This window comes from Rhipicephalus sanguineus, chromosome 9 (genome assembly GCF_013339695.2).
Source record: "Rhipicephalus sanguineus isolate Rsan-2018 chromosome 9, BIME_Rsan_1.4, whole genome shotgun sequence".
In the NCBI taxonomy this organism is placed as follows: domain Eukaryota; kingdom Metazoa; phylum Arthropoda; class Arachnida; order Ixodida; family Ixodidae; genus Rhipicephalus; species Rhipicephalus sanguineus.
In genome coordinates this window covers 90764548-90778358 of record NC_051184.2, presented here as the reverse complement: position 1 = coordinate 90778358, position 13811 = coordinate 90764548, and the positions used below count along the sequence as shown (strand labels likewise).

Sequence of the window (13811 nt, the reverse complement as noted above, 5' to 3'; positions counted from 1 at the left end):
TGTGAATAAACAATTTATTGTAATGTTTAAACAAAAACAGCAGACATATTCGTGCTTTTAAGTGGATTTATTTTATTTAACTTTCAGTGACATGAATACGAAAATAAAGATCCGCAGCGCCACACAATTTTTGTGAGAAATGCCTCAACTACTGAACGGCCGTTGAAAACTGCCGTGTAGCAGTGCGACAAATCCATCGAGTCAACAGAGTTGTGGCGCTTCAATGGCCATCGACTGGATGACCTTTCAAAGGTGCCCGTGTGACACAGGTATAAAGCCATTGAAAAGTACGAACTCTCAGCTTTATATTGATATTGCATCTGTATTATTATTCATAACAAAAAATAATTACTAACACCTACAAAATGTGGCCTTTTTTCCACGGTAACGAAAGAGTTAACGGGGGCAACGATTTCAGAGAAAACACCGCTACAACACCAGTTCCAGTACCAATAGCACTCACCCCAGACGCTGCCGTTGACGACTGGCGGCTGTTGAACAGGAGCTTCGTCTGCACCCTGCAACGTGGGCTGCACAAGAAAAAATAAAAGATCCACGTCGTGACCACACTCGGAAGGTTCGGACCAAGTTAGTGACATGTAAACCAATTTGATAACATATGCTTGTGTTGATCTCTTTAGTGAATCACCAGCCCGCATGACAATGACCAAGATAAGAATGATTTAGCTTCAAGACATTTGCTTTCAAAGTACATTCAGATTCAATGTCCCTTATGATGAAGCTTTTGGTTCAGGTTCGTGGCTCCAGTACGCTCAGTGCCAACACCAAAGCTAGACAGAATCAATGCTTAGGTACACTTTACTGTGGCGCAAAATACATTTCGTGAAAAAGGGGCATAGAGATAAGAAAAGAAAGTGAGGCACTTCACTTTCTTCGCTTCTCTATGTCCCTTTTACACACAATGTATTTTGCGCCACACTCAAGTGTACCTAAGCAACGTAAGCACCAACTCGCCCAAAAAGAAGTCCTAGTAGACAGAATCAAGTTTTTTGCCTTCGTGTTTCCACAAGATATGCAATTACAAGAAATCTAAGTACATCAGCACTTTAGCATTTCATCTTTCCGATGAAGAATCGAACCCACAACCCGGTGAACAAGACAAGTGCGCAAAACAGCACTCACGAATTCCTGGTTGAAGTTGTTGCCGGGAAGGTCCTTCTTGCTGCGTTGGGTGACAACAGCAGACCCCCCCACCTGGGCGCCCACAATGTTGGCACAGTTGTCGCTACTCTGCACGGCACTGGGACTCATCTGCGCAAAGTGGCAAAGAGCAAATTAGCATGTGCAATGACCACAGAACTTTTAACGCGACAGCATTAGAGCTTGTTTCATATAAATTCCGGTGTCGGTGTCACTGGTTCTGAGCGAAAAAGTCGAGAAAGATGCAAATATCACAAATAATAAAAATCTTTGGCTCGAGCGAGAATCGAACCCAGGCCTTCTGCGTGGCAAGCAGGTGTTCCACCACAGAGCCACACCATTGATTGAAACTGCTTCGGAAAGTAACACTATATGAATGTCATGTAGCGGGAGGAGTCTTTGGTATCGAAGGCCTTTGAAAAGGCCTTCGATACCATTAATCACAACACCTTACTAACAAAACTTGACAATTACGGTTTTAGGGGAACATTTCTTAATTTAATTAGAAGGTATTTGCAGTACAGGTATCGAACTGTTGTTATCAGCAACCACTATTCAAAAAATTTACCGATACATGCTGGGGTTCTCCAAGGAAGCGTACTAGGACCGCAATTGTTTAACATTTATATAAATGATTTAATTAATATCAGTACCACGGCGCGGTTTGTTATTTATGCCGGCGACACTAGTTTATTTATGACCGCTAGAAACGCTGCAGAACTACTCACTACTGCCAATGATACACTAGAACAAATAAATAAGTGGAGCTCATTAAACTCGCTAACTATTAATGCTACCAAAACAAAAGGCGTGCTTTTGCAGCCATAGAACAAAAAACAAATGGTCCATGAATGTCTTCAAATAGGAACTTCCGTGATAGAGATAGTACCTTCGGTCAAAAGTTTAGGTGTCATTTTTCAGGAAAACATGTTGTGGAATGAACACATCAACATTATTGCCAACAAACTTGCTCGAGTTACAGGAATACTAATAAGATTACGCCTCCTGTTACCATTAAAGGACCCCTGACACCGAATTTGGAAACTCGAGATGCTTGTGTTGTTTGATAGTCCTGCATGCGGGGGCACTTCTGACCGATTATGAGTGACGAGCGTTGCCTTTAAGATATTTTAATTTGGTTTTAAAGTTAGCCTGAGTGCTCATCTGAATTTTGAACTCCTATCAACATAACCACTAGTATGACGTAGACGTAGGCCCCTTGTGACGTTGCAGAGGTAAAGCAAGTGTTGTCGACGTCACAGACAGAAATATGCGCAGTGCACTGTGGTATATTGCGAAGCATGTTTGCTCTTTGCTCCTCTCACCTTCTCCTTCTTCGCTACGTGTCGGCAGGCAGCGTGAGCTCTCCGTGTGTGTGTTCTGCAACTGGCTGTTCAACAAGCGCGTGGCTGACGTCACCCAATACTGAGCGCACAACATCACGCGTGCCCCGAGGCGCGACCGCCGCGGCGCGGCGCTAGTTTCTTATCCTCTTTCGGCGCGCGTTTTGAACCTATACTAAAAATGACCATAATTAACGCTGCTAGGATTATTTAGACATCACGTTGGAGGATTTACGGTGTCATTCCGTGATCACAAGACATAGACCTACTTATTACAACATAAATGTCACAAACAAAAAATCTGCTGTCAGGGGCCCTTTAAGAGTGAAGCTATTACTTTTTAATTCTCTTTTTCTATCCCATATTAATTATTGTCATCCCGTATGAAGCAACACAACCAGCTCAAACATCAACATTCTGTTCCTCTTGCAAAAGAAAGCCGTTCGTACGATTTCAAATGCTCCATTCGATGCATATACTGATCCCATTTTTGACAAGTTACTGTACAATAAAGTCACTGTACAAAAAAATTTTGCAAAAACGGTTTTTGCAAAGAAAAAATAGCTTGTCAAGGCTCACACTAAATTCGAGCACGTTCAGTACACATCCCAGAGAAACCTGGTATGTTCCCCATTCTAGAACAAATTATGGAAAACACATGCTGCATCATGCCTTGCCATCTTTACTTAACTCTCTTCATTAGCTGCCATATATACTCTCCCTGAGGATATATGCATGTACCGGCCATTCATTCTCTTATTCGTCTGCTTTACTTGTGTTTTTTTTTTGATGGACATGCACTTTATGTTGAAAGTGCATGGCAAGGCGTTTTTCAAACTTTGTCTCTTCATTATATCGATGTTTAGGATACAAGTACTATTAAATTATCTCTATCTTACTGTTTACTTTTTTCATTTTTCTGAAAGCTGCAAGAAACACGTCATTTTAGATTCATGTCATATAATTTTTACTCATGTTTTTATGCAAAGTTTCTTTCTCTGTTACATGCACCTGTTCATGCATTGTATTTTTTTCTTTTGTTGCACGTTTGCTGCTTGTTGCCAAAGAGGGACACAGACCTAGTCAAGCCGTTATGTGGCTTTTTGTCTGCGTTCCTGTTACCTGTACCATGTATAGATGTGAAAATAAAGTACAAGTCTCCTTAATGCATGTAATATTGCGTGGCAGAGCTGTAGAATCTTGCCAGGCATCAAAACATGTGATCTGCACAACAAGTAGGTGTTTTAAAGGCCCACCCATTACAAAGCACTCAGACATATTTAACCCTTTGAGGGTTCATGCCGTGCATGTACGGCATCACCTAAAAGGCACCAAAGGGTTTATGCCGTACATGTACATCATTGCATGTATGTATAAAACACGTGCCTTTTTCGATCGTTTCTCTTGCTTGGCATGTGCTGCCACACTTTTGCAATACGTGGAATTTTTTTCCAGTGCCGCTGCCTCTCCTTTTCTTTTTTAAGCTCTACTACAGCAGTGCGCCGGCTAGTTTCAGTTTCGTCCTCCGGCCATTTCCCGCTTATTGTGCCTGCAAAACTGATGGCTTTCTGGTTTAGAATGTTTCAAAAGGTGATAGATTTGTTACTTTCTCGTTTATTGCTCCCCGGTAAGCGATTACGTCTGCTTCCGTGCAGGTGCCGACTGACACAAACAATGCCACCGTGGTTGCGTTTCCTGTTTCGGGGGACTCTCAAAAACCGCTTCTGTTTTGTTGGCGATAAGACGAATGATTATTATAGGTTTCGGACTTGTTTTTGCTTTCTGGGCGCATTCACAACTACACAATTTTTTTCGGTGTGCTCACCCGTGCAGTTTGCTTGCACTATGGAAGCGCAAGCCGGTTTCTCGGCTGCAAAAGTAAGTCTAGCGGTGATTCCTCCCACTGACTCACTCAAATCAGAATCTGATTCAGTTAATGTCAGGCCGTCATACGAGGCATTAGTTGCGAGTTAAGATTCAGATTTTGATAAGCAAGCGATATCTGAAAAGCGTGCATGGCGAGACGATGCTGACTGGGTAAAAAGTGGCTTTTCTGCCTCCGTGTTTCCACTTGACGCCACTTTGTGCACTTATTTTTGTATGTTATGAACTACACAGACGTTTATTGCAACGCATAATTTTTTCACAGTCATATAGGGGTGATTCCACGAGAGATCGAACATGCCTGTCCGGTCGCATTTTTTGTTTTGCCTGGGTTTTTTATATGTTGTGTGGGCACATTCAAAGTGCACGGAACTGAAAATTTTATTTCCAAGAAACGCTCCCAGCGCGCAAAAAAAATATTTGAAGGTGGCGGCGCGTGCCTCCTGTTTTTGCTCACTACAATGTTTTCGGATTTCACGGCCGAATTTAGCGCGAACTATAAATGATGTGTCTAAAATTTCTTTTGCTGGTTTTAATACGCATTACTGTGAATTACATCCATGCTTTTTTTATGCCGTCCTCAAAAAGAAGAAAATGTGAAAAAATGGCAAACACGGCCGAAATCAGAAAAGGGTCCTAAGTTTGAGGCGCCTTGGCGCCTTTACTATTTCAAACAGAAACTTTAAAACAGTGTCACCTATAGAAAAGAGCCTCTGCAACATTTATACGGAAGATCATTTTCCTACAGGCAGCGCAAAAAAAGAAAAAAATAGTTAAAGAACAGAGTTTTTTCAAAAAAGTACATTTTCAAAAAATAAAATAAAAAAAACCCCGGTCTCAATTTTGACGGCAATTTTTTATCGAAGAGCGCTTATGTCAATTAACACACGGTTTTAATATCATATGTCCTCATTTGCTTTGTTTACGAGATATAACTGGCCAAAATGACCCTTGCTGTGAGTGCTCACTTCAGTGCGACTGATGGTTGTTAATAGCTTGCATTGTGCGTAAATCGCAGTTTTATTTATTCTGCTGCAGCAAAACCTTGCTCTGGTGGCTTTTCGTCAAGAAAAATGTGTTCTCAGATTTTATTTGGTTCTACCGTGTGCGAAAGTGGGCTGCTGCCGCCCTAAAGCGTGATTCCACGAGAGATCGAACATGCCTGTCCGGTCGATATTTTTGTTTTGCCTGGGTTTTTTATATGTTATGTGGGCACATTCAAAGTGCACGGAACCCAAAATTATATTTCCAAGAAATGCTCCCAGCGTGCCAAAAAAGTATTTGAAGGTGGCGGCGCAGACCTCCTGTTTTTGTTCACTGCAATGTTTTGGGATTTCAAGGCCGAATTGAACGCGAACTATAAACGATGTGTCGAAAATTTTCTTGTTGGTTTTAATACGCATTACTGTGAATTACATCCATGCTTTTTTCCAAGTATTTCAAGGAGCCTTTGCAACATTTATGCGGAAGATCGTTTTACTACAGGCAGCGCGAAATAAGAAGAAAATAGTTAAAGAAGCGAGTTTTTTTCAAAAAAGTACATTTTCAAAAAATAAAACAACTCAGGCCTCAATTTTGACATCTTTTTGTCGAAAAGTGCTTATGTCAGTGAAAACACCGTGTTAATATGTATGTCCTCATTTGCTTTGTTCACGAGATTTAACGGGCCAAAATTACCCTTGCTGTGTGTGCTCACTTCAGTGCGATCGATAGTTGTCATCAGCTTGCATTGCACTTAAGTCTAGTTTTAAATATTTTGCTGCAGTAAACCCTTGCTCTGGTGTGTTGTCGTCAAGAAAAATGCCTTCTCAAACTTTAATAGTGTCTAGCGTGTGTGGGGGTGGGCTGCTGTCGCTCTCTAAATGCCGAACGCGTACGCAGTTTGCAGCTTACAACCTCAACTTACCCCGCCAGTATTCGTTAATCAGAAGCACGCGAGACACCGCGAACACGTGGTTTAGGTCACTTTGTCAAAACTCTCCTTGCACACAGAATAAAGCATCTGTATGCAGCGAAGGCCAACTTAATCTGTAACTAAATGCCACAATCAGCAGGCGCGCTGTTATGCAGTTGTTTTCTCACTGCCTGCTTGCTTCCCTTCCATTACATGCATTGTACGCTCTAACCATCTTCCCCATTCGACGCACACTGTGCCAAAACAACATTTGTAAAAAAGTTAGCTTAATGATTTCCGAGCCGTTTATTTCACTTCCCGCTATCACATGTTTTCGGCGTCGCAGATAATGTCTTCCTGTATCATCTCGACCTTTACCTCAGCGTTTCAGCAGCCAGAAAACGTGCGGTGCGGCATGATTAAGCCATGAGAGTCCGAAGCTGCCCAATTTATGATGTTTTGTTGCCACTTTACTAAAGTGCTTTCCCACGTCGAGGACAGCAGGTGTCATTGGTGGCACCAGACGGACATTACCCTTAATTTTGACAAGGAGTGCGGCCTACAAATTAAATATTACAGCCCAAAGCGCTTAGAAACCCTTAGTCATAAAATTTTAAACCGTAAGCAGTTCTGGAAAGGCATTCATGACAGCTGCGCAGGTGTGAGATAATTTGTGCGGCGCCGTTCAGTATAAACGTTTCGGCTTGCTCTAGGTCTAGCTGTTCACTATACGCGATGCGCGCGGCCCATGGCTACGTCCAATTGTTCTGTGCCGATTATTTACGCGTTCACAAAAAGAAGATTGCTGAGGAAAACGTTTTCGTTGCACAAATTTTTCTTCTGTGCTCTTTTTGTTGTTGCCTACCTCTAGAAGCTACTGTCATAGGCTGAGGATCTTCGCGACACCTGCGAGGTCTGCTTGCATTGCTTTAGGCTCCTTAAGGAAAACCTGTCTACATCTAACCGTGATGAGGTAGACCAGGCATTCCTTCAGGAAGAAGAAGCGGTTGATATCTTGAACAGGCGCGCCCATCTTTCCTCTGATGATTGTAGGCGAGGTTGTAGGCTGCAAACTGTTTACACGTGAGCCATTTAGAGGGCAGCAGCCGCCCACTTTTGCACACGCTAGACACAAATAAAATCTGAGAACACATTTTTCTTGACGAAAAGCCACCAAAGCAAGGTTTTGCTGCAGCAGAATAAATAAAACTGCGATTTACGCACAATGCAAGCTATTAACAACCATCAGTCGCACTGAAGTGAGCACTCACAGCAAGGGTCATTTTGGCCAGTTATATCTCGTAAACAAAGCAAATGAGGACATATGATATTAAAACCGTGTGTTCATTGACATAAGCGGTCTTCGATAAAAAATTGCCGTCAAAATTGAGACCGGAGTTTTTTTTATTTTGTTTTTTGAAAATGTACTTTTTTGAAAAAACTCGGTTCTTTAACTATTTTTTTCTTTTTTCGCGCTGCCTGTAGGAAAATGATCTTCCGTATAAATGTTGCAAAGGCTCTTTTCTATAGGTGACACTGTTTTCAAGTTTCTGTTTGAAATAGTAAAGGCGCCAAGGCGCCTCAAACTTAGGACCCTTTTCTGATTTCGGCCGTGTTTGCCATTTTTTCATATTTTCTTCTTTTTGAGGACGGCATAAAAAAAGCATGGATGTAATTCACAGTAATGCGTATTAAAACCAACAAAAGAAATTTTCGACACATCATTTATAGTTCGCGCTAAATTCGGCCGTGAAATCCGAAAACATTGCAGTGAGCAAAAACAGGAGGCACGCGCCGCCACCTTCAAATATTTTTTTGGCGCGCTGGGAGCGTTTCTTGGAAATAAAATTTTCAGTTCCGTGCACTTTGAATGTGCCCACACAACATATAAAAAACCCAGGCAAAACAAAAAATGCGACCGGACAGGCATGTTCGATCTCTCGTGGAATCACCCATAGGTTTTTTTTATAATTGAGCAGTTTTTGGAGCAGCAAAATTTCGATTTTGGAGCAGAAGAACCTTGATTTGGAGCAGTTAGCAGCATTTAATATGTAGTCCGAGCAGATTGAAAAAACAAATTTTTAGCAACTTGGGGGGACAAGTACATATTTGTACTTGTCCCCACTAGCGGCCCCCCTAGCCACCTTAGATGAGGGGGCGCAAGGTCTGCCCCATAAATTGACTTAATAGGGAGGGGGGGGGGGCGCCGTGATGAACCTTAGCCCCCTTGAAGGGGAACCCTGCGCACACCTGTGACTGCAAGAGTAGTGCCATTGTAAACGTACGAAATGCTTTTATTGGGGGACGACACAAACGCACTTCGCATCAGTTCACTGCCACCTCCTCGTGCAAAACCACTAGAACAGGGGTTCTAAAAATGTTGTCGCTGTGGGGAAACCCACTTACTTTTCCAGAGTGCCGCAGAACCTAGAACTTTTTCTTGAGCATAAGAACATCGATAGTGGGAAGGGGGAGGTGGGCAGGTGATAATGCCTTTCAACACACACAAAGTACAGTCGAACCCACTTATAACGATCCCACATATAATGATCTATCGGTTATAACGACCATATTTCGGTGCACTTACGATTTTCCTATGCTAACTAACCATTGATGCTGCGTCCACATATAGGGAACATTTTTCAAAGCCTCCTACTTTTACAACGAACACTTCAGACAGGGTCGCGGTAAAAATATGGCGCATACGAAGTGAAAAAAAGTTAAAACATTCCTTCTAAAACGTGACAGGGGCACACGTTCGCGCATGCCCAGCTCCAGTTTACTCGCGACTAAGATACCCAGATCAGCGAGCACCGCACGCAGATTTCGGATGCTGTGAGCGAGATCGCTCAGTTTCCAGGCGTTTCTTCAGTGGTAGAATGGCAGTGAGGAAAAAAAAAATAGTAGGCAGCATGAAGCCTTGCAGTCAGCTTTCGCAGCACGGTAACCTTTCCTGACGCCGTTCTCTGCAGCTACGACTGCCTACGATGAACCAAACAATGCCTTGGAACGCAAGAAGGCATAAATTTATGCAAGAAGTGATAACCGCGATAACTTTCCATCGCAAAAAGGTTCACTGTGCCCCTAAACTCATCAACGCCACAATGTGCCACGAAAAGTCGTCCGTCTTTTCGGTAATGGCAGAAACTGGTCGATCGGTGATTACGACTTCCGTGCGATTGCGGCGATGCCTTCGCGGATAAGCATCAGAAAAGAGCGAAGGCGAGGTGGCGGCCGTCGATGAACGTGTCATTATGCCTTATAGCCGACAACCTTATCACAGTCATCTGTAGATATCTGCTCAGCTGCGCTCGTGGTGTACGCCGTACACTGCGGATTGACGGCGGTATGAGCGCGCCATGCTTAGCCATGCTGCCGTTCGCAAGTTCGCCGCCGCCGCGTCGTGCAAGACCGCTTTAAAGTGCGCGTCGCTTTGTAGAAACGAAAGTAGCTCGCTGTTGTTGAGTGGTGCGGGCACCGAGAAAGGTCGATGCACTGACAGTGAGCGTTTACTGCGTGTTTGACTAGGTGACAACTGAAGTGCGCCGCGCATCGTCGTGCAGGGCCGCGAGAGCATCGCGGAGACGTAGAGTGTGCGTTGCTTAGAAAATGCTTGTTTTCGCCGCGTTGAACGAAGAGGCTAGTCGACGCACCCGTGCACGGTCCGGAGTGAAGCAAGCACGAAGAACGTACAAACGCGCGCATACGGCATACAGCAAGCGGCCCAGCAGTGACTCCGCGACCTGAGTAGGCGACGCGCTGCACGCAACTAGCCAGGGATGATCGGCTCCACGTCGCGGTACCGCGCTTCGGTGAAACGGTGTCAGCTCATTGCAAAGGCTGTTAATTCACTCGTGAGCACGCAGCGGGCGTCGCTTCACGACGCGAAAAGGCTTAGCTTGTCACCGAAGGGGTTGTTAGCACTTTAATAAAAGTGCAAAAAAAAAAAAACGGCTTGGCCACTAAGCGCACGTTTTTAAGGGCGAGTCCATATACTACGAACTACTGATATAACGACCACTTTTCGCGACACTTTCGAGTTCGTCATAAACGGGTTCAACTGTATTAACACTGCCTGTGTTGGCCTGTTCTCTTTTCTTTACTATCAAAGGCCATCGCCGTTGATGTAGAAGTCCCGATAATAACAGAAATGTGATACCCCCCACCCCCTCCCCTCTGCGCCACTCCGAAGCTCGCGTAAAGCACCCGCCGACCATACACTGCATTTTTCAGGCACCACACAGCGTAAGCAGTGTGTTGACACAAACGAAGCGCTGGACGAACAGAGGCCTGTTTTATTTTTTGCAAAACAATAAAAGGAGGCATGCCAGCTGCACAGTGACACGGCCGTCGACCGACACACCAGTCATAAAGCTAAGCCCAAATGCTCGTGTAGCCCACAGCCGGCACGAAATGACACCTCTTACGCGTACAAAGTGTTCGTTGCGCATTTTGATTACAAAACCAAGCGGTGGCAAATCACCGTGTATGAAAATTGTGCCACGTGATCGCCGACGTGCCATGAGCCACGAATGAAGTGCCGAGGTGCCCGTTAATGTTGCTTGTACTGGTTTGAACGCTCACAAGCATGAATTTCTGTCAACACAGGTCTGCAAATCGCGAAAGTTTCATGGTGCGCACTAGACAACGAGTCTTTAGCGCTGCTATCATGTGGGTCTCTCACTACCCACAGACAACCCAATGTGCGGATGCAGCATGCGATGGCTTCGTTAAATGCAAAATGCAATGCAAATTTTCTTGTCTAAATAAGTAAGTTAGTTGCTTATTGGGGTAAAATGGGAACGTGTTGCATTCGTTCTGGCTGCCTGTGGAACCCTAAGATGTCCTTCACGGAACCTAGTTTGAGAACCCATGCGCTAGAGCATCGTGGAGACGCGTCGCATGCAGGAAGACAGTTCATGCAGCACTGACGCAACAAGGTACTCGCCCACGGCAAACGCACACGTAGGTGACCACATGCAGCACCATCGACACTAAAATCGCAGCGACCAGAGGAACACGCTACACACAACAAGGAACCCGGGAGTCAACCTCGGTACGCATGCCACTCGATAGTTTTTGCTAAGCAACAGTAGCGCCAGAACACACAGCCTTGCAAGTAGAAGCAGCCAACTTGGTGCACAGCAGCACATTTTTGCGGGGTCACACATATTTACAACAGTGCAGAGGAGATTATGGTAGCACCATGGGGAGCCCCTTCATTGGAAAGGTGCATAGAAGAAACACGCTAGGGCGAATCTGTGTTCTGTGAACGTCTTATTTTCTCGGCATTCCTGGCGCTGCTTGGAAAATCATGTTAACCCAGACATTTCTTCCCAATTGAAGCTGACGTGGGCATCAAAATTCTTGCTTTTGGAGCAGTTCGGTGCAATTGTTGCGATTTTTATGCTTTTGGAGCAGCTTGGCACAGGAAAATGGAATCGTACCAAAAATGCGCAATGTGCGTAGCTTTCTCACCCCTGTTAAGGGACCATCGGCTTCCCGCGGCAGCAGGTATCGGGTTTCAATGAAGTACGGGGGAAAGAAGTTATGTCACGCACGCGTCATGAACTTGAACACTTTTTTCTTTTTTTTCTTCAAACACGCAGCTAACTTTCAGGGTGATCGCAAGCGTGCGCGCGGACACGCGATGGCCTCTTCCGGCAGCCACGGTAACTACGCAGCTCGCGATGCTCAAATCAGCCAATAGGCATGAAATTTGGGTATGTGGTATCATTTGTAGAAAGAAGAGGGAACGATTTTTAGCTGGCTTTGAGGATTAATTGTCAATTCCAGGCCGCGAGCTGCACTATAATCTTTGGCTCATACGTTCTCGGGAGCCTCGACTACCGATCAGCAGCATTTTATGACTATGCTGAGAAAGTCTTGCAGGGCCCATTTAATGCCCTTCCAGGTGCAATCTAAAGGCACCACAGTGTCAAGTCATCTTATGCGATCATCACTGAGTGAAAGACCCGTACCACTACTGTGCACAACAAACCAGCCTCTCACCTTGTGGTACGAAGGCTGGAGGAAGTCGCGGAAGTCGTGACGACTGTGCGGACGACGTGGTGGCTGCGCCACCTTGTGCACGCCACTGCTCGGCACCGAATGGTGGAAGAGACGGTCCTCGGCATCCGCCGAAGCGTGCCTCGACGAGAATGGCACGCCCCGACTGTCGCCCAGCGGGGACTGGCGGCCACCTGCCATTCGTTGTGGATTCGGGTGGGAGAGACAAATGCAAGAGTTAAAAGGAGCACTGACACGAAATTTTGAAGGTGAGATAATTTGTGGAATAGATTTGTGTGAACACACACGCATCACCTACAAAATATGAACGGCTAATATAGCCCAGAACACATCTAAAACCAATTTTATAGTGAAATAAAATAGATTTGAATGCAAACAGACGAGACACAAGAAGAGAAAATGGCTGCATCTTTCTCACTTGATGTGTGCCCAGGCATGCCTGTGGTGCACTGAGCTTTATATTCTCACGTTTTTCCGAATAAAACCTGTTCGTAGTGAGCACTCATGTAGTGGTCTTCCTTTCTTGTGTCTCGTCCGTTCGCACTCAAATCTATTTCAGAATGAACCAACGTGCCCAATAAAGCATTTTATCAAATTCATAGTGTGTGTTGCACAACTACACACAAAACGCACAACCTTACAGCATCGACACCAACTTCGTCTTAAAAGGGCACTAAAGTGAAACAATGTATTAGTTTACACTGATAAATTATACTCTGACTACTGTAGTGTCGTTAATTTTGCCACCACAACTGTATTAGTAGATGAGGTAATTAATGTCAAATGTTTTACTTTGAAATTTCGCGCCGAAATCTTCTATGGGTACGTTACGGATTTCAAAGTGTTTTTTCGTCACATTGGATCGACGAAATTTCCTGAAACTTCATATGTTAAGTCTCTGGCCGCCTCAGTGGACAATGTGCTTCACTTTTACCGATTAGAAACTACACAGGCCCTAGTAGACACCATCAAAATCTACGACGCCACGGCAAATGGTGCAGGAACTTCAAGGTGGTGTCCCCACCCGCATTTACTTATGCGCGCTTTCTCGCTTACCTAATGTCTTCTCAGCAAGTGTGGTGATTGTGCTACTGTGAAAGAGTAATTTACTAATATGAGAAAAATCGTTTTTTCTCTTTAGTGTACCTCTAAGGACGGCCACAGCTGCGTCCATTACGTACACATACGGCCCAGCAAATCGCACAGAAACGTGCCGTTGTTAGTTGTGGTCAATAAGAGCAGCTACCCTGGCAATACTGGAATTGGACACTGAACAGTTGTCTTGGGTCAGCATGTGGACAATTAATTTGCACCATACAGGCGTCTCCAATGAGGACTAGAAGCACTGTCTCTCTTAACTGCTCTGTTGGATGGCACTTGCTATGCAACGAAGGCTTCATGGGGGCTGCCATAAGCCCCTCCAGGCTTTAGTAAATATGTGTGACCCCCCAGAAATGCAGTGCCAACAATATAATACATAATAGTTGGGGTTAAATGCC

The 13811-nt window shown here is 44.6% G+C and overlaps 1 protein-coding gene across 1 annotated transcript in view; it reads right to left on the bottom strand.

The window, feature by feature from the left end:
* Positions 1-13811, bottom strand: part of LOC119405724 (uncharacterized) — a 37523-nt gene that overhangs the window by 4685 nt on the left and 19027 nt on the right. The window contains exons 3-5 of the mRNA XM_049419485.1: positions 12295-12485; positions 1144-1272; positions 451-530 (exon numbers count right to left, since the gene is read on the bottom strand). Of these exons, the coding sequence (XP_049275442.1) occupies positions 451-530; positions 1144-1272; positions 12295-12485 (400 nt within the window). The remainder of the gene's footprint in view (positions 1-450; positions 531-1143; positions 1273-12294; positions 12486-13811) is intronic.